Source organism: Sander lucioperca, chromosome 24, assembly GCF_008315115.2.
Source record: "Sander lucioperca isolate FBNREF2018 chromosome 24, SLUC_FBN_1.2, whole genome shotgun sequence".
In the NCBI taxonomy this organism is placed as follows: domain Eukaryota; kingdom Metazoa; phylum Chordata; class Actinopteri; order Perciformes; family Percidae; genus Sander; species Sander lucioperca.
The window spans coordinates 5,299,079-5,318,921 of NC_050196.1; the positions used below are offsets into that span (position 1 = coordinate 5,299,079).

General features: G+C 41.3%; 1 protein-coding gene across 2 annotated transcripts in view; it reads right to left on the reverse strand.

The window, feature by feature from the left end:
- gtf3c3 (general transcription factor IIIC, polypeptide 3) overlaps positions 1–19,843 on the reverse strand; it is a 67,351-nt gene that overhangs the window by 41,915 nt on the left and 5,593 nt on the right. For both annotated transcript variants that reach the window (XM_031292272.2, XM_035998792.1), the window contains exons 4-7: positions 19,457–19,580; positions 19,178–19,369; positions 6,914–7,079; positions 6,620–6,767 (exon numbers count right to left, since the gene is read on the reverse strand). In XM_031292272.2, the coding sequence (XP_031148132.1) occupies positions 6,620–6,767; positions 6,914–7,079; positions 19,178–19,369; positions 19,457–19,580 (630 nt within the window). The remainder of the gene's footprint in view (positions 1–6,619; positions 6,768–6,913; positions 7,080–19,177; positions 19,370–19,456; positions 19,581–19,843) is intronic.

The window sequence follows — 19,843 nt, forward strand, 5'->3', positions numbered from 1 at the left end:
CGTTTGTGCCAATACGCGCGGGTTGCTACCAAGGTTATAATCGTTAACGAAAACGAAATAACAAAAACTAGGTGGGAAAAAACATTGTCGTTAACTGAAATAAAAATAAAAACAAGGCATTACAAAAAAACGATAACTAAACTAAAACGGTAATGTCTGTTTGCAAAACTAACTAAAATAAAATAATCGAGGAAATGTCCTTAGTTTTCGTCTTTGTTGATGTCTTCCATAGAGCAAATAAAGTTATATCTTTCCGACCATGACATTTCCAATAGACATCTCCTCATTCTCAATAGTTTCCGACTGGGAACCCAGAAATTCCGACATTCCACGTCAAACTGAACACAACATAGCCCATGCCCCTCGCCTGGCATCATAGCGGTACTGAAAGTCGGAAGAAAGAGGCACCTATTTGATTATGACTGTGTCAGATAAAGAAGGTGTTATGAAAGATGGAATGGAATGGAAGGTGGTAAAATATGTGGACAATTTATTACAGGGAAAAATCCCACGAATTTGAAAGTACATTTGAGAAGCGCACACAAGCTAGCTTACCTTAACCAGGTAAAGGAGAAAGCAAAGCCCCCTTTCCCTGAAACAGAAGCTAACCCCGGTAACGTTACGGGCATGGATGTATGGATACAGGGCCTTGGACCTTTTTCGCTCGCAGGTGAAACTGACAAAATATTTTATCAGATGTGCCTTTCGTTTAGATGCCGACGGCGTTTTTGGGGCTTAAAAACGCAAAAAAGTGAAACCACCCTCGCGTTCCCGAGAAGGGTAAAAGCGCAAAAGTCTGCTCTCTTGTTACATAAATCAAAATAGTGATTACTCACCCATGGCCACTCCGCCATTGGGTATCCACAGCCTGCCTATACTTGGTCCGGATGGCTTTCAGCTTTGATGATATCTGACTTTTACAGATAGCGTCTTTCTCGTGTGGATATGACGTCCCTCCAGGTACGTCCTTACGTCTACGTTAAGTAGAAGGAAGGTTCTACGCAGGTGCGCGGACTTGGTGGTGTTGTGTGGCAGTGCTTCACACTACCACCTAGCTGCCTGGTGTGGATACTACATCGAATTTCACACACTTTTGCGTCACCATATGCACGCAGATTTCCCCCCCAAAATGCTCATCTAAACGCGGAATAAAATGTGAGTACGCAACGCCACTTTTGCGTTTTCTCTTCAGATCGTTTCCGTCTAAACATAGCCTAAAATCCAGGATTAGAGTTGAAAGTTTTAGACAGACATATGTAAATGTACAGATAAGGCCTTTCTTTCACTCATCTTTATATGAATTAAACATTTGAATACAGGACTTCTACTGTGCGGCATTAATTGTTTTACTATGAATTAACAGTTTTACATTAGTTTTACTTTCGGAAAAAATCCATATTGAGTAATTCTACCACTACCAGTACCAACATTCCCAGTTACAGAAATAGTAAAAAGTAAAGTCAAGCGACATTTGCCTTAAGGCCCTGACACACCAACCCGACGGCCGACCGGCAACAGAAAAAGGCAGTCGGACTGACTGCCTCCCCGAGTTGGTCAAAGAAGTGCATCGGAACACACCGAAGCGACGCCGACTTGAGCGTACTTTCTACGTGTGCGTGAGACGTAATACGTCTCCATAACAGCAGGCGGCGCTAATATGTATTGTCGCCCAAAAATTTTTAACCGGCAGCTGATTGGACGAACGCGTCACGTGGGTCTGGCTTCTCCCCGAGCATGGCAGCTCAAAACATTTTAAGCGAGAAATAGGCCATGCAGTTCCCGAATCTGTCTTCATTTCAGATCGACAAAGGTAAAAGGTTAAAAGATTTTCGTCAGATTTTGAGAGGCGTTAGTCACGCTCAACCCGCTCGTCATTTCCGGGTTAGCACTCCACCAATCAGATTGGTCATTGAGTCCGACTGCCCGCCTTCCGATTCAACATGTCAAATCAGCCCAAATGAAGAATTTAAATCACTAAATCTGTGCCTGAAAAAACACACCCAAGGACTTTACACCACGACAGCAATAAACTTATCGGCTCTGAAAAAAAGAACCTTCATTTGTACCTGCTGTAATCCTGTAAGTACCTGCCCACCAATCACTGCCGCACAGCCCGCTTGTTAAGAACCAATTAAAAGCCTCCTTGCCCCACTGTGCATACTCTACCCCTCCCGAGCCTGAACTGAATGCATGTCGTCGCCGCATTGTCATCTTTGTTTTTAACATTCGGTATGATAATATTAGGTGTTTTGCCTTCCAGTGAATGAGACATGAAGTAAAATTGCAGTCTTTTCTCCGCTCTGCTCTGAAGCAGCGGTGCTCGTTCAAGTGTGTGTGGGTCGGAGCCCCGTGGGCAGGGGGGGTTAGACGGAGCCTCAAGGAGATGCAACTTTCAAATCTTGCTAACTTTTCAACATTACCAACGCTGCCTTTAAATAGCAGTACACGTCCTTGTTTTGGTACAGTGCATAATAGGCCTGGATGATTAATCGAAAAATAATCGTAACCAAAATTCAGAGCCTATAACCGACGTAATTTTACCAAGTCGGTTATTTTGGTCTTTTAATCCTATTAATATTTCCGCGGCTGCCCACTGTGTTAATGTACTTTCCCCTTAAAACATATTACGGCCGCCGCGTGTGTAATCACGTGACTCCGCCGCGTGTGTAATCACGTGACTCCGCCGCGTGTGTAATCACGTGACTCCGCCCCGTCCACTCTGCGACCATAGGTGCTTTCCGATCAGATAGTACTTTTACTTTTTAGAGGAAAAGTACACTTCTAAGCAGTTCTAAGAACTACTCCCCCAAAATCTTTTTTCCCATTTGCATTCCCACTGGCCAAGTGGCCATAGGGACTGGTAGGAGGGGTAAGGGAGCGACGCAAGCACGGCAACGTCTTTATAGCATCGTCACTAGACCTTAGCGTCACATACAACAACAACAAATGATGCTAATACTTGTGCACTTTTCCTACATTAAATGCACGTCCATTCTCGTAGTAATTCACGTAATGTTTTGCTCAACACAGACGGGGCTTTATTATACTCAGAACAGACCCCGCCTCTGCCTGCTGCGCTGTGGACGTGTGTGTGTGTGTGTGTGTCTGTGTGTCTGTGTGTGACGGCCGGCGAGCCGCAGGACATGCTTGTGGAGTTTAACTCCGAAAAGACAGTTAACCACAGGTTCCCATTAATCTTATGATGGACATTTATTATTTATTTTCTACATTTTTAGGAAACTTTTTTTTTTTACATTAAAACTTAAATTACTTTTTTATAAGACGTTTTTATTCCATTGTAAAATCTACTGTTGTAGATTTCAGTTCAGTTGTTTGAAATATTTAATAAATAAGCATTAATTGCTATCTGTGTTTTGTTTCCTTATTTTAGAATCACAAAAATAGGACTGTGCACTTTCTTTAGAAAAAATAACCGTGAACATATTTACAGTATAAGAAAAGAATTATTTTTTTTAAAATAATCGTTCAATAATCGTAATCGAGGTAACTTGTTCGATTAATCGTGATTATGATTTTAGCCAAAATCGTCCAGCCCTAGTGCATAACCACCAGTTATAAAGTAGATGGATTTAATTAGCTGAGGTATTTTGCCAGCAATTACGTTAGTGTTATAAGTTATCATGGCAAACTTACATACAGTACATAATTAGAGCCCGAGCACCGACGGTAGGGCTTTGCCGTGGCGGGGTGGCCATTGTGTACGTTTCGCCATCGAAACAGGAAGTGGGTGTAACTTGAGTAACAATGAGTACATTGTCCAATCTGCCCAACATTTTTCAGGATTCATAAAAGTCTATCCCTGAGGGCATCTACAGGCCAATATTGACCCATAGTCATAGTGCCACCTAGTTGCCCCCTTTCATAACTTTTGAACCGTTTAAGGCAGAGTCTTGTATGAGGTATCATTGAACTCAGCAGAGTTCCTTTTTTATTGGTGACGGTTGGCCCTGCTCCCTATGCTTTAGCAACAGCCCCTTTCATAACTAATGACTCGTTTATTGTAGCCTGGCTCCGCCCTCCTACGTACATTTTCCTTCAGTGCTCCGTCTGGGTTTTCTCCGGTCCAATTTTTACCGGTCCAATCAGCGAACAGAGGGAGTGGCTGAGAACAATGACGTTGAGGTTGTGTGCTAGTTTGAGTTGTAGCCCCGTAATGGCGGAGGAGAAAGATGCGAGCGAAGCCATACGGTCCGTTGTGGCAACTCTGCCGAATATCCATAAGTTAAAGCCCGAGCAAGAACAATCTTTGCTGAGTTTTGTTGGTGGCCATGATGTTGTGGCCCTCGTCCCCACGGGGTTTGGGAAAAGTTAGATGTTCCAGCTTGCTCCGTTAGTGGTGAAAGAGTTGGCTAAGGTGAACGCTAGCGATGCTAAGCCGACGTCATGACTAAACGTGATTGCGATTGGTTATGGCAGATCCAGAGTGGCTCTGGGCAGATCCAATAGTTTTAAACTTCAACAGAGTACCCGCATTCAAGGAAGTTGACACTTGTCAATGGAGAGTGGCCAGACTCTCTGTACAAATGAAATGTATGAGAGTCTGGTAGGACCAGGCTACGTTTCTTGTAGACTCTCGTGTGAGGTATCATTCTGACTCGAACATCTCACATTTACCAAAAAAACGTACAGCGAAAGAATCGTCCTGCAAACCTATATACATTTTAACATCAATGTACGCTGTTTTTCTCTCTAAAGTCGCTGAAAGCTGCTGCTGTTTCAATCCTGTCAGCTCTCTGCAGTGGGCGGGGCTGCTCAGTTTCCCCCACGACTGACGCGTGCACACACACAAACACACGGTGGATGCAGGAAAAACCGGATATGAGACGATACAATGATGAGGACAGCTACGCTCGTTATTGTAAGTGCAATGATAAGTTAAAGTCCAATAAGTAACGTTACTTTGTCAAACCGTATGAATGCGTGTCCCAGGCCAGGATAGGAAATTAACTAAAGATCAAGAAGCCACTGACACATTGTTCAGATTTGATTCATTGAATAAATTATTATTTTTTGTCTTAAATCCACCAGCCATTTTCATATTATACCAACATTTGCAGCATCCTGAGCCTTTTTGGTAAGCCCAGAGTAATTTCATTCTCCCCAAAACAAGTTTCCTTTTTATTTTTAAAGAACTACTACGAAACTTTTTTTGCAACTTTCACTGTCTCCCGCAACTTCATTGCAACAAACATAAAAAAGACATCGAAACTATTTACAAAAGCTCCCGCGAAATCAGGCATTTTGGGCCGCAACAATCTCAAAAAAAGGCCGCGAAATCCTGGAGGGACTGTTTAATAGCTAAGCATGTGGCTCCACAGGCTAGTCTGTTTACTGGCAATTGCACGTTGCTAACAAATTGCCCTAACACAACCTGAATATCAACATGTGGCTGCACAAGTAATATTAAACAATCTACACATTTATCAGCTATGCAATAAGAAACACAGCAACAGCAATATTATCAAGGCGATAATATCTCTCTCTCTCTCTCTCTCCAAATAATGTCACGTCGTAACACAGGCTAAACTTCCACATCGTAGCAGAACACTAATTGAAGAGGCAGTAAAATCCATGACAGTTTAGCAAGCTACAGAATAGTATAAACTTGCGTTCTGGGCTACCCACATCACTTCAACATGTCCGAAAACAGGAAAGGTATGATAAAGAAAAAAGGCCGTTAACAGCTGCTACATTTTGTCCCCTTCTCCTGTCTGAGCACAGTGCGCCTGCGTGGCAACTTCAGGAGCCTCGGATGAAGCTGGGAAGGATTAAACACAGGGTTTCCACACCGTGGTAATCCACCGCAATAATAAGGATATTTTAAATGAAAACGGTAATTGTTACCGTCAACATTTTTACCGTGGTTCACCATTACACCGGCAATCGCTACATCCCTATCCACCAGAAACCCCGACGTGCGCAGAGGTGCGAGGGCCCCTCCAACGCTGCTTGCAGCTTTAATTTGAGTTGTAATGGCAGAGGGGTGATGTTCCTGTAGGATATCCGCTCGTATTGTTGACTCCAGGGAAGTGAAGATTTCTGTTGTATATCCAGCATATCAGGAACACCAGTGAAATGCACTCAGCACAGGTATTAATTTCCAAGGAGGCGTATTAGTTGCTTGCTTTTACATAACCAGCTGTAAGTAGCTGAAACTTGCTGCTGACAATATGCTCTGCTCAGACTCAAGGCCCTGAAGTCCCATCGTCGCTGCTGCACAGAGGGTTGTTTGCAATCCAACCACCAAGTGTAAAGTTGATCGAATGAAGGGTTTCATGAGATATGCAAGAACACACAAACCACTCTTAAATTACAGTTGTAGGAAATTCTGGCCTTAAACTTAAATTAAAGCAATCATTACTGTATAATAACTATATACAGTATTATTTGGGTGTTAATCCAACTAAACTAACTCATATTTGTAAATGTAGAACATGCCTTATTTGTTTGTTGTTTGGATTAATTACAATTCAAAGAATATGTTGGACACTGTATGTGCATTTATTAAAACAAAATACACCTTTATTTTCTGTCTCATTAAATGACACAAGCAAGCTTTTGCTAACTGAACAAAAACACACATACACACAGAGGTTACCTGCAGGGCCTTGTTGTACTGCCGATTGGCGATATAGAGCTCTGCTGCCATGTTGATGAAGTCATCGCTGACCAGGCTGGGGTGTCGCGCCAGAGCTTCATCTATTACACCCAGAGCTGAGGGCAAGTCATTACTTTCATAGTAACTCCTAAACAGGACAAACATACACACACACACTTCTGACAACCTATAGTCATGACATTAATGAAATAGTATACTGTGTTAGGCCAGGTTCTGTGGATGAATGTGTGGATCTGGTTTATCTGTCTATGTGTGTCGGTGTGTGTACTGTACTTGGCCATGTCCTTAGAGAGCTGCATGAAGTGCTCTCCATCCTCCAGTGGCAGCAATGATAGAATCTTGCGGTAGCCATCCATACACTGTTTGTGCTCGCCCAGACGCATGTGGAGGCTGGAGCGCTCCCACACGTAGCGCACATTGGTGGGGTTGTACTTAATGGCTGGGTGGCAGGGGGCAAGAGGGAATGGAGTATATTAATATTAATAGTAGGGCTGCAAATAATTAATTTAATCAATGATTAACCTCCCAATTATTTTCTCTTAATCTTTTGGTCAGTAAAAAAGTGATTTAAATAAATCTAACGTGTGTGAGAGACAGCAGATTAAAAAGGTGGTGAAAGAGAAGCTTCTTAAGGCCCTGACAAACCAAGCCGACAGCCAGGAACTAGTGGCGGCCATCCATAAAGTTAGCTACGTCTCCGTTAGCGCTACGGGTGTTCGTGCCGAAAATCTCCTCCCTGCCCAATTTCTCCCCTCTTCGCGTTTAGCTGTCTTTACAGTTAGCTAAACTAACCCGACAAAAGGTGGGTTAAGCACCAAAAGGAATAGTTAAGATTACAGAAAAGTGAAGAGGGAGATCATTCCTGGCAGCTTGGAGATGTTCTACTACTACGGTCATTGAACGTCCTCGCCATGCCAGAGTTTCCCCCGGCAATCCCCACCCACACCCGTCTCTCAGCCTTGTTGAGTAGCTAGCTAGCGGTACAACAAACCCCATCCGCCCGGTGTTGAAACCATCCAAAGGGTGACATTGACATGTGAAATATATTGTGATAGTGTGGTTTTAGCTGCTGGCTAATGTTAGCTTGCTGGCTCACTAGCTAACTGGTCAGCTACCAATACAGATCGAATCAAGAAAAACGTAATTATGTTGGGGGAAATGCAGCTATTTTATTAGAATTACCTGAATAAACTAGGGCTGTCAATCGATTAAAAAATGTAATCTAATTAATTACATACTGTGATTAATTAATCAAAATTAATCGCATACATAATTAACAGTGCCTGAACCAATACTTTTTAAGAAAGTAAAAAAAGAAAAGAAAAAAAAAGGGTACTTAACAACAGTTGGTGACATTACATTATTTTTATACATTATTATTAAATCATTTAATTTTGACCATATGGTCAAAACTAAATTATTTAATAATAATGTATAACAATAACAAATTTCACTAGCAAATTGCGGTTGAACGACAAAAACAACCACCAGATGGGAAAAGGACATTTACAATAACTTCAAATGCGCCACTAGGCTGTAGTTTACCAGTTTCACTGAACGCACCGTCTGTGCTGTTTTTCCGACGGCAGCTGCAGATTGTTACATACCGTGTTGAATCCTCTACAGTAAAACACAGTCAAACTTTACACCGTTTAGTGTTAGCTGTCAGCATTTTAACCGTTTTTAATCCAGCTACTAGCTAGCGGTAGGCTAACATTAGCTGCTGTCGAGGATAGTGTTAACTAGCGTCACATGCAGCGGTGTTTGTGTTGCCTGTATCGTCTGATTTCGGTAGCCAGGGTTGGCAGGACTTTTTACAAGTAAATGTTCCAATTAATGATCCAGGCAGCACATTCTCGTCTCCCTCCTTCAATTTACAGCCGAATGGTGGCTAGAACGGCTCCGGGTCAAATGTCAATATGGAATCAATATGGAATCTGTGTATCTGCGTTAATTTTTTTTAACGCGTTCATATTGATTAATTAATCTGAGAAAAAATAACGCAGATACGCAGATTCCATATTATTTTGACAGCCCTAGAATAAACGTTACTAAACGTAACATGAATAAACTTGAGTGGGTACATGTGAACAAATGCATTCGATGGTGTTTAACAATAAAAACTACAACTCCCATAATTCCACGCAACTTCCCAACGTCATCAAAAGTCTGTGTTTACAATCCATTGTTTTGGTTGAGAGACCCCTAGCTGCAGAAAGTTACATATTGTACACTTAACATTTTTTAACGTTAGTAGGTATGTCTTTTAAAAGACATGCTATTGTTGAAATAAATATACCTCTACAAGTAGTTATGTATATATCTTGTTGTATGTTTGCCATATTATGTTGTTGCTGTTTCTGTTTATTGACATATAGCGTTAGACGCCACATTGACTGCTTTGGTTAACTAATTTGTTGCTCTTCGTCGCCGCAATATTGGACCGGGCAAAACTAGCTTGTAGACAAAAGTAAAAGAAGAGCTGCCGATTTGTGTGTGTGTGTGTGTGTGTGTGTCCGTGTGTGTCCAATATGGCGGCGACAACCGTTTATCAACCACAGACCGAAGAAGTCAATGCCACGTAACATTAGTTTAAATGTCATTGACCCGTTCGGTGATTATGCATTTAGGCTGTAGCTAGGTGTACTAGTTATGGCAGCCTGCAGAGCCCGGGCTGCACATTGGGCAGCAGCATATTTTCTGGCGTGTGTCATACAGTTGACATACAGTTGATCCCATGGATGTATTAAGAGAACGCCGTAAACCTGCTCTATGGTGTCTGTGTCTTAAGTTTCCTATGGGGAGGGCGGTGGAGATATCTTTGAGGAAGTGCTACCCTTTGTGTCATGCACCGCTCAGAACTGCTGCCAAGCGCTGCGCAGTTCAAATTATTTCAACTTTGACCTTGTTGGTGCTGACCTTTTTAAAGGCGCAATGATGAGCTATAACGTTACCTGCTCTGCGCTTTGCCTCTGTGCTGATGGGCAGGCGGTTGGAGCAGAAGCAAAGTTTAGTTGTGAAACTGTTAATCTGTCAGTAGGCTTACATTTAAAATGATTGTATTAATTTAACTTTCTGCTACATTTTGGCATATTCCACAATATTTAGTGTTAACAGTTGATTCTATTTTTATTATCATATTCTCCGATTCCATCTGAGTTTTCTGCATCACAGAAATCATAGGGCTATATTGTAGATTGAAGTAGAGCATCCAGCACTAATGTGTTTGACTATAATTAATAATTACTTTTACTTGGATACATAGAGTATTTTCTCCATTCCTCACACCTCTAATATATGTATCTCATCTTTTGCAGTTTAAGTTGTAAAGTAGCTTGTGGCAACCTCCTAGGGATGGTAAGTAAAAGACTACTTGCTCAATGCTAGCACAAGCTGATTTGCATCATTGTAATTTGTTCAATGTGATATGTGCTAATTCTCTTTATTCTCCTTTGCGGGAGAGGATTATGAATGTGGCAGTGCAAAGAATGCAGTTTGGAATTAGCTAGCAGGTATTTGTTGTTGCAACATTTTAGGCAGGCTCATTAGCACTTTAGGGGCAGTTATCGCTATCCATGTCCATACACAGATTGCCCCTGTACCTTTTAATACATGGAGTAAGCTCACACATACAAAAGTCATGGAAAACATCAAGTTCTAAACCCAGTAGAAGGGTCTACATTCCAGTGTCATGTGTGCTCATGCAGAGAACTAGCAACTGAGAGAGCTTTTTTCCAACACATAAATGGACATCTCAGGCATGATGAAACTGTTCCTTGTATGTTTGTAGGATGCACATTTAAAACTAATGTTTATAGTACATTCAACACACACAAACAGGAAACATAACCAACATTCATTGAAAGATTTTAAAGCCAATGTCATCAGTACCAGTCAGTTGCGTCAATTAATCAATTGTGCTGACGGGGCTACGCAGTCTGTGGATGCAGATAAGGAAAATGAAACATTAAGTTGTGATGCTGCAGAATTGAACAGGCCAAATAGTATGTGCTCTTGATGCCAGACTTAGATAATCTCAAACGTTTTTTGTTTTTTTTTAAATCACAAATATAACTAATTTATTGTTTCTTGTCCTCCTCCTTTTTCCTTCTCTAGATTAAAGGTGTTGGAAAATGGCAAGTCCGGCTGTCCTGTGGATCATTTTTGGTGACGGGTCTGACTCCAGAAAAATGCACCTTCCTTCTGGAATTCCGGCATCAGTGGAAGAACTACATGTGCTAATAAAGACATTCTTTCAATTGAAAGAAGACTTTCGGATTCAATACATGGATTATCTGGATTCTGCATTTTAATGAGTTCATGAACCTAACTTCAGTGTTTGACATTCAAAACAAAAGCACACTGAAAATAATCTGTAGTCCTATCTTGTCACCTGTGGAGCCCTGCATCACTTTGTACACAGTAGACTCTTTTGGTCAGACCTCGGCTACCACTTGCTCAGAGCCTGAAACCCCTGTTTCGTCAATAGCCTCATCCTGCAGTGACGATACGCTGTACACATCAACACTGCATTCATCCCCAGAAACTCAGCCCTCACGATTGGACTCCTGGCCTTAGATTTTTGTAGTCCCTAAATTCACCTATGAGGCTGAATTTGAACTACAACAGAAAAACAGAGTTTGAGACCAATGGAACATACTTCAACCCTGGCCCAAAGCTGAAGGGGGTCATCCTTGATGGCCTTGCGCAAGAAATGATGAAATACACAAAGTATCCAAAAGACTATCAGTGTGAAGAGGTGCAGCTTTGACAAGGGCCCATCCTTGTCTGGGGCAGCTGGGATCCAAGACAGGATTTTGGGGATGGAAACAGTCGCTTAAGTATAAAATGCAAAGCTATCGTACAAAACTCGGCCGACTTGGACATCCTGAAATCCGTGTGAACTCTTTAAAACACAAACAAGAAGGCCAAGGCAAAGCTGCAGCCAACATCAAGAAGCCTAGAAAGGCTGAAGTTAACTATATTCCTCTGCACCCAAAAGGCGGGACCACAGAAAGCTTGGAGAACGAGAGAATTGCTTTATTGTCAGAACTGAAAAAGCATGACAATGAAGTGGTGATAAAAGAAAAAATGGGAAAAACATTCTCCCACAGACGACTAGAGATTGTGGAGCAGAGGCCCCTGATAGAAGATTTCGTAAACAGATGGCCTGCCTTATTCCAGGAGAGTGAAGTAAGTAAATGTGTACATATTTGTATGAGCTGACATTTTTTATTGTCCATTATAACTTCCTGCACAATTGTATTTTGACATTACTAGGGCTAAAGCTTTACATAGTCGAATCAGAATTTTCAAATCTAGCCTATACTCGAGTGATCGTTGAATCGTGTGTATAATCTTGAGAAGCTGCAGTCTCTATTGACTAGTCACTGTACACTCTACATTTACAGCTGAACTGAGGCTTATTGTTAACCATTTTCTCTCTGCTCGCCTGCCATTCACCAGTCTTGTGCTGAGTTGTGCATGTCCGCTGACAATTGCATTCATGTTGTGGTTCCTCGCGGGTCTATTCTAACTAGGCTTCTGTTTAAAAATAATTTAATAATCTTTGTGGTTCATCAATGGTGATAAATGATTGGAACATCCCGCAAGGTGCACACAGCCATGCACAACTCAGCACAACATCGCCGCTGCTGGTGCGCTGTCTTTTTTTTCTCTTCTACCACACACATACACATGCAGGCTACACCCACACATGCAGACTGTACTATGTAAAATCAGACATTAAGCTCCCCTATAGAGCCAAAATGGTGGTAATTATAACACACTTTAAAACATTTCTGTATTTTGTTTATTTTTCAGGTAAATGCAGAGTTTATGCGGATCACCACCAAGCCACTGCAGTCAAAGTTCATGTCACCACTTCTTAGACAAGCTGATGCAGATCTTCAAGAGCAAAGGAGTGAAGGGGCAGAAGATTAAGGAAGTCCTGTCTATCACAGATTTGGTTAGTTGAAATGCATATAACGTCCCTTTGTTTGTGTTGGGGTGGTTATTGTAAGGTTTTCTTGTACATAGCTGCTTATTTAAACACATTTTATAAATGGCCTACTGGTATCAGTCCCTCCAGGATTTTGCGTGCCAATTCAAGCAAATTCAACCAATCACCGTGACTTTGGTGCAACTCACAATTTTGACCAATCGCCGCAACTTTTCCACAAATTTGACCAATAACCGGAGTTTCCCACGACTTCAACCAGTCCCACGTGCCAGACTTTACGTCAGTATAATGTGACTTAATGTGCTGTTAATATAGTTCCCCCCCGCTACTGACGCGCACACACACAATCACACACAGTGGATGCAGGAAAAAACGGAGATGAGACGCACAGGATGACCTAAATTGAGGACAGCTACGTTATTGTAAGTGCAATGATAAGTTAAAGTCCAATAAGTACTTTATCAAACCGTATGAATGTGTGTCCCAGGCCAGGTTAGGAAATGAACTAACAATGTCAAGATCAACAAGCCACTGACACATATGTTCAAATTTAATTCATTCAATAGATTATTATTTTTTGTCTTAACTCCACCAGCCATTTTCATATTATACCAACATTTGCAGCATCCTGAGCCTTTTTGGTAAGGTTACTAGGAAATCTCAGCCCAGTTTTATTCTCCACGAAACAAGTTTCCTTTTTATTTTTAAAGAACTATACAAAAAAAATCACAACTTTTTTACATCTTTCACTGTCTCCCGCAACTTCATTGTAACAAACATACAAAAGACATTGCAACTTATCGCAATTTTTTACAAAAGCTCCCCGCGAAATCAGGTGTTTTGGGCCACAACAATCTCAAAAAAAGGCCGCAAAATCCTGGAGGGACTGTTGTATAGTTCTTTTATCCAAAAATTATGTTTTTTCATTTGGTTCACCCACTCACTACAAACTTGCTTGTTGGGGGCATTTAGGGGTGAGGCGTCCTGTTTAGACTGAAATGACCCTCTGACAACCTGCTCCTTCCCTGTGCCACCATAACAACCACATTTTGGCTAAATTGTGTGTCATTTTTTCACCCCTGCTTCAATGTGACAACATCAACACCAGGAGGGAGTGTATCCTGAGAGGCCTCGTCATCTACCTCAATGAAGATCCAGACACCTTCTTCAAAGAATATCTGGTAAATTCATCACAATATGTTTGTCATGTAGTGTTGAACAGTTACTCCCTCTTACTTCTCCTATGGCACACTTTATTTAAAATGACAAAGTACACCATTCCCACCCACAATATCTTAGGCGATGGAAAATGCACTGAAATTTGATATACAAGCAATTTTTTTTTTGTTGAGAACTGCGTAGCAAGTCCTTAAGCTTAAGTTTTAATTTCTAAATTATTGTCACTTCCCCCAATATATTTCAGGTGTGGGTGTGTGGGGTTAGGGTTGCTTTTGGAGTGGGGAGGTTGTTCAGTTGTGATGGGGGGGATGAAGTTGTTGCTGTTAATGTACGAATGCTTTTCTAGATGTATATTGGTATTTTTGTGTCTGTCTCAATCACCTGTGGAGCCCTGCATCACTGTGTCTGTTCCATTATTTCTCTGTCCGTCTTTAATAAACACTTGCTGCGTTTTCTGTGTTTGTGGTGTTCAGGCACTGGCCACTGAGGATGCAGAAAGGGACCTAGCAACCACAGTCATGGGGATTTACTTGATCCAAAGAGGTGGGGATCAGGAGCCTGAGGACTTTGGAGTTGGGATTGAAGGCATCAAAGTCCTGAGCAACTTGGGCAGTGTCACCATGGGCTTCGTTTTTGGGCTCATTTATGCCCTTGATCTGAGTTTTCCAGACAACCTCAAATACACCTTCGAGTTTTTCCAGAAGATCATAATGAATTTGGATGGGCACAAACTGAATGCAAAGATACAGCAGCTGAAAATCAAGTTGTTTCCATAAGAGAACAAAACAATGTGACAATCTACCTTGATGGAGGCTTTAAGACTGAGACTACTTGGGCTTGGACAAGTGTTTACACCCAGAAGGTTTGCCCATTTCACCTCTCCATCATAATTTTTGGACTCAACCTCCTCGGTACCATTCATCTCTACTTATTTGATTTCATGACCCTCAAGATGGATTGAAATTGATCTAAAAACAGCTCAACACGCTGTATTTTACTTTGATTGTGAGTGGCCAGAACTCTTTTTCTTCTTTTTTTTATGTTGCAAGTGACATTTACGTGAAGTTATATTTAAATGACTTCCTTGCTGGTTATAATCACTCAGAATGTTTGGTGATTATTTTTCTTTTGCTAGTCTTAACAGTGGTCCACAATACTTGTTTCTGTTACACCTATGATAACACACCAACCAACAAGGCTCTTTTCAATTTAAATGAACAGTAGTGGGGAATTTTGTATTTGCCATAGCCTATTGATTGTAGATGCCAATTGCAGAATTTTGTCTTTCCCTTTATGTAATGGTAGTTCAAGGCAAGCAACTACAATACACTTGTTGTTGAGATTTGGGATAGCTGGGCATTCATTTTGTACGAGTATACTGTTAATTCAAGTTCATATACTTGTTTTATCTAGTAAAGTTAATATCTTGATATTTTTATTTAAAGATGCCCTCCAGACATTATTAGTATTAAGACGCATACAAACAAATCATTCTGTCTGTCTTTTTTTGTTCGTTTTTTTTTTACGTAGAAAAAGTATACTTTTCACATGTAAATCCTTAAAACGGGAAGTTACTCCTTCCTCATTAGAATTTCCAGAATCTATGAATATGCACATTCCTAAAGTTTTCCTACTGGACGCAAGATGTCTAGCGTTGCAGTAACATGCACATGTTATTGCATGCATGTGTTACATGCATGCAGTACTGCACACCCATGTTCAGTGTATGTGCACTTACAGCTTTAGGTTTCTACATCACATTAATATTAATTGAATATTGGATCAGACTTGAATTCCAAATTAGTTGTGATATCACAAATCATGCCAGTAGGCCTGCCCCTTAAAACTGGATTTTCACTGAGCTCGGAGAAAATTCCCACTTTCAGCAGATGAGTGTGAAAACAGCCTATTATGTCTCAAACTCTGCACATACACGTTTGAGATTCACTGTGTACAATAATGTAGAATAGATGGCACTTCAGTGATCCCCACATGGGAAGTTCACATATTATTGCAGCTATGTTTCGTAAGCTGTGGTAATATGTGAATTTCCCCTTTGGGGATCAATACAGTTAATTCTATTTTACATCATTCAGCACGGTGAAAGCTCAAACATCCAACAGGAGGAACAAGAAGAAAAACATATTTTTGAGTGGAGGGGCTCCAAGTAAAAAAAGAGGTTCAAATCTTAATGTATATCAATAAATAAAGCGTCAACCAGGTTTGTCTCATGTGTATGTTAATGAGGGATCAAATGAAATTTATTTATATATTTAATTTCCTTTCCAGTAATTATGTACGTTTGAGTTGGACAAATGTAAATCAATTTCATTTAGTTAATGTAATTATTTCATTTCAGCTGAATTTGATAAAAATTCGTTAGGCTAACTAAATTACATACTGTTGTATGTATGTGATAAAAATAAGTTAGGCTCACTCATTTATATTCTTTTGTATCTATTTGATTCAAATGAGTTAGGCTAACTGATTTACATTCTGTTGAATAGATGTACTTAGTTTGAGTTGGGGCTACATATATTTATTGGATGGAAATCCTGCCCACAATTTAATTGAGTTCATCCAATGAGTTATTTTTTTGAGTGATAGGGTTGCATGATATATTGACTTAATATCGTTATCGCAATATCACGTTGCGCAATATTATATCAAAAGTGTCGCAATAAGTGTGCAATATTTTGTTTATTTTGTGGAGCGCTGCGTCCCTTCCGTTGGCTGTGTGGCTAAAGGCTGATTTAAGGTTCTGCGGAGGCTCCACGCAGAGCTTTCGCCGTAGCCTACGTAAGTGGCCTGATGTTTATACTTGTGCGTTGATAGATAGATCCTTTTATTAATCCTTTGCAGGAAATTACAGTGTCACAGCAGCTTCAAGACAGACATAACACCACACATTTACTCAAATATATCCATACCAATAAGTTAAAATACAAAAATATAAATGAAGGAAAGTTATTTTTGTGCATAGAGTTGGACTTCCTATACCGCTCTGACTTGCACATTGGCGCCATCAGTCTTTGACTGAAGGTGCTGCTGTTTATCACCTTCAGGAGGTGGAGTGGGTGTGCAAGGTTGGTCAGTATTGATCCTAGTTTATTTAATGTTCTGGCCTCTGCCACCTGCTGGACCGTCTGTAGTTCAGCCACGACCACTGAGCCGGCCTTCTTGATGAGCTTGTCCACTCTGTTTCTGTCTGCTGTGCGGACGCCGTCTCCCCAACAGGCCACAGCAAAAAACAGAGCACTGGCCACCACTATATGATAGACACTGCAGAGCAAGGGTTGGCAGATATTAAATGACCTTAGCCTCCTTAAAAAATAGAGTTTTTGCCCCTTACGGTACACCGCCTCCATATGGCTCTTCTAGTCCAGCTTGCTGTCAAGCTGCACACCAAGGTACCTTTGGTTGGCCACCAACTCTACCTCAGTGCCCCTGATGGTGATTGGTGAAGTCCACAACCATCTCCTTGGTTTTTGTGGTATTGAGATGGAGGTGATTGTCCGCACTCCATTGCACAAAGTTGTTGAGTGTTTCTCTGTACTCCTCCTCATCACCTCCTCTGATAAGGCCGACGACTGTGGTGTCATCTGAGAATTTCTGCAAGAAGCATCTGTCTGTGTTGTATTGGAAATCCGCTGTGTTGATGGTAAACAGGAACGGAGCCAGCACGGTTCCTTGTGGCGCCCCCGTGCTGCTTAGAATAGTGCTTGAGACACTGTTCTGCAGGCGTACATACTGTGGTCTGATATTTTCCGCCACTATCCTTGGGCTGGGCCGGGAAATTTGTGTTTTTTTAATCATTACTTTATTAGCCTTATTTGGTGGGAAGAAAGCTATGCCTCTCCAGCTTCTCCCGTAGCTCTGGGTGTATGTCCTCCCCTGCTTTCTGACCAAGGTGGGAAATCTGTAGCAGGAAAAGTTAACCCTCTCCTTGATTTCATGTTGTTTGGAGGAGAGTCGGGGGAAATGCAACGCTACCAAGCCACGGCCAAGACACGTGCGTCGCAGCGACGTGTAGTTACATTTTTCGAGAGTGCACCTCCCCTGCGCACGTCAGGCTACGCCGTAGGGTCTGGTGTAGACGCAGAGGGGTCTGTGGGGGTACGCCGTCAATTCGACGCAGAAGCATAAATCAGCCTTTAGTTTTGTTCGATTCAGAGCTCGCTTGAAACGCTATAATGATCATTATTTCATTGGCCAGTTACTGTGCCACTTGCACATGTTAATGCACGTCAGCACACGGGTCCACTACGTGACAAACCCTATGGAGTAAACCACATGTGTGCATATTTCGACAGAGTGGCAGTGTAAGTGAAGAAATAGATAGAGACAACAAAATGGAACGAATCAGAGAAGCGAAAGAAAAGTTGTGTCCTGTTCTCTTTATTTATTTTATACTGTACAACCAGTAAAACATGTCCTGTTCTGTAGACATGGTTGTTATTTATTTATTCATGTTGTACCAGTCCAGTATGACTGCCAGTTGAAATAAACCTTGTGTATTAAGAAAACTTGTTTAATTTGTTATAAATCTATTTTTATGCGTTTTCCCGTAACCTTTGTAATGTTACATATGTTTAAAAATATCGAAATTAATATTGATATCGCAATATTCATAATCGATATCGCAATATCACATTTTGTCAATATCGTGCAACCCTATTATCCATCTATCCCTTATCCATCTGTTTTACTGAAACGTGTATATAGCTATTTTATGTTTCATTTTATTTATCACTCATTACTTTTTTTCCTTTGTTTTTTTTTTTACTCTTGAGTTGCTGTAAAAAGTGAATTTTAAATATGGGATCAATGAAGTTCTTATCTTATATGAATGGTAATAACGCAGCAGAAAAATCACAGGCGCATGGAACTCCAGGCAGGGGGTGCTGTCAGCCATGAGTCACCTTCACCCCGACCCTGTCCAAGCCAACCCAGAGCTGGTTGCGGGGCACCGCCATTGGGGTAAAGGCGCCCGGCAAGGGCCAGCCAGCGCCGGGGAGACGAGGGGATCCTCCCACACTGAACGGCCATCCCGGGGGCAAGTTTAATCCCCCAGGCAGACAGCGCAGACCACACCCATTGAGAAGTGTAAAAATATTTTCGGTTCATTATGAAATTGTGGCAGGCCTACCCAGACTGTAGGTAATTAATGCGAAACACTGGATTAGTCATGAGAACCGTCTGAGTTTTCCTTCTGTATCAAGCAGCAAAAACGTTGTAGCATGACGTGTTTGAGTTAATTTGCCGAACTTGACATTGTACATACTGTGATGAGACTATAGAGCAATGTCGAAAACAATGCTGAAAATGATATATCATACAGCCCTAGTAGACATTTATATATTTTATATACTTTGACTTTTTAATGGCAAACTGACCCTTTGAGTAGCAGACAATGGCCTGTCGGATGTTGTCTTGCTCCAGAGACATTTCTGCCAGTCTGATCCACTCCTCACAGTCTGAGGGGTTCAGGTGGGCGGCAATCAGACCAAACTGCAGCGCTTTGTCCATGTCTTCATCGTCCTCATAGATCATAGCCAATGTGGAGAAAGGCTCATAAGCCAGAGGAGCTGGAAAAAAGGGAGAGAAGATTCATTTAGATAAACGATAAATGTAAAAGTTGATAATTCCAAAAACACACACAAGTTGTTTCATACCCTGTCTTATGATCTCCATACACATCAAGATGGCGTCCTCTTTCTCCCCTCTGGCGTAGCGGATGTTTGCTTCTCCCATCAAGCCTCTCAGAGCTCGAGGTAGCTTACTGCGATGACGGCGCTCCTGGACAGTGTAGAAGAAAAATAATTACCAAACAGTTTTTGTTTAATTTTATCCTAATCTTGCTTAGTGCTAAATGAAGCATTTCACTTTTATCACTGAGTGAGATTCACATCTTTTGATTAGATTGGTATTGGTATTGAGCCTATGCAAATCTACTCAGACAGACTTGTGAGTTGACTGTCTTCTCAGCCTTGTTTATTCTGTTGCTTCCTGTGACCATGTATAAAACCCTGGCCAGAAACTCATTCTGGTTAGAGAATTCT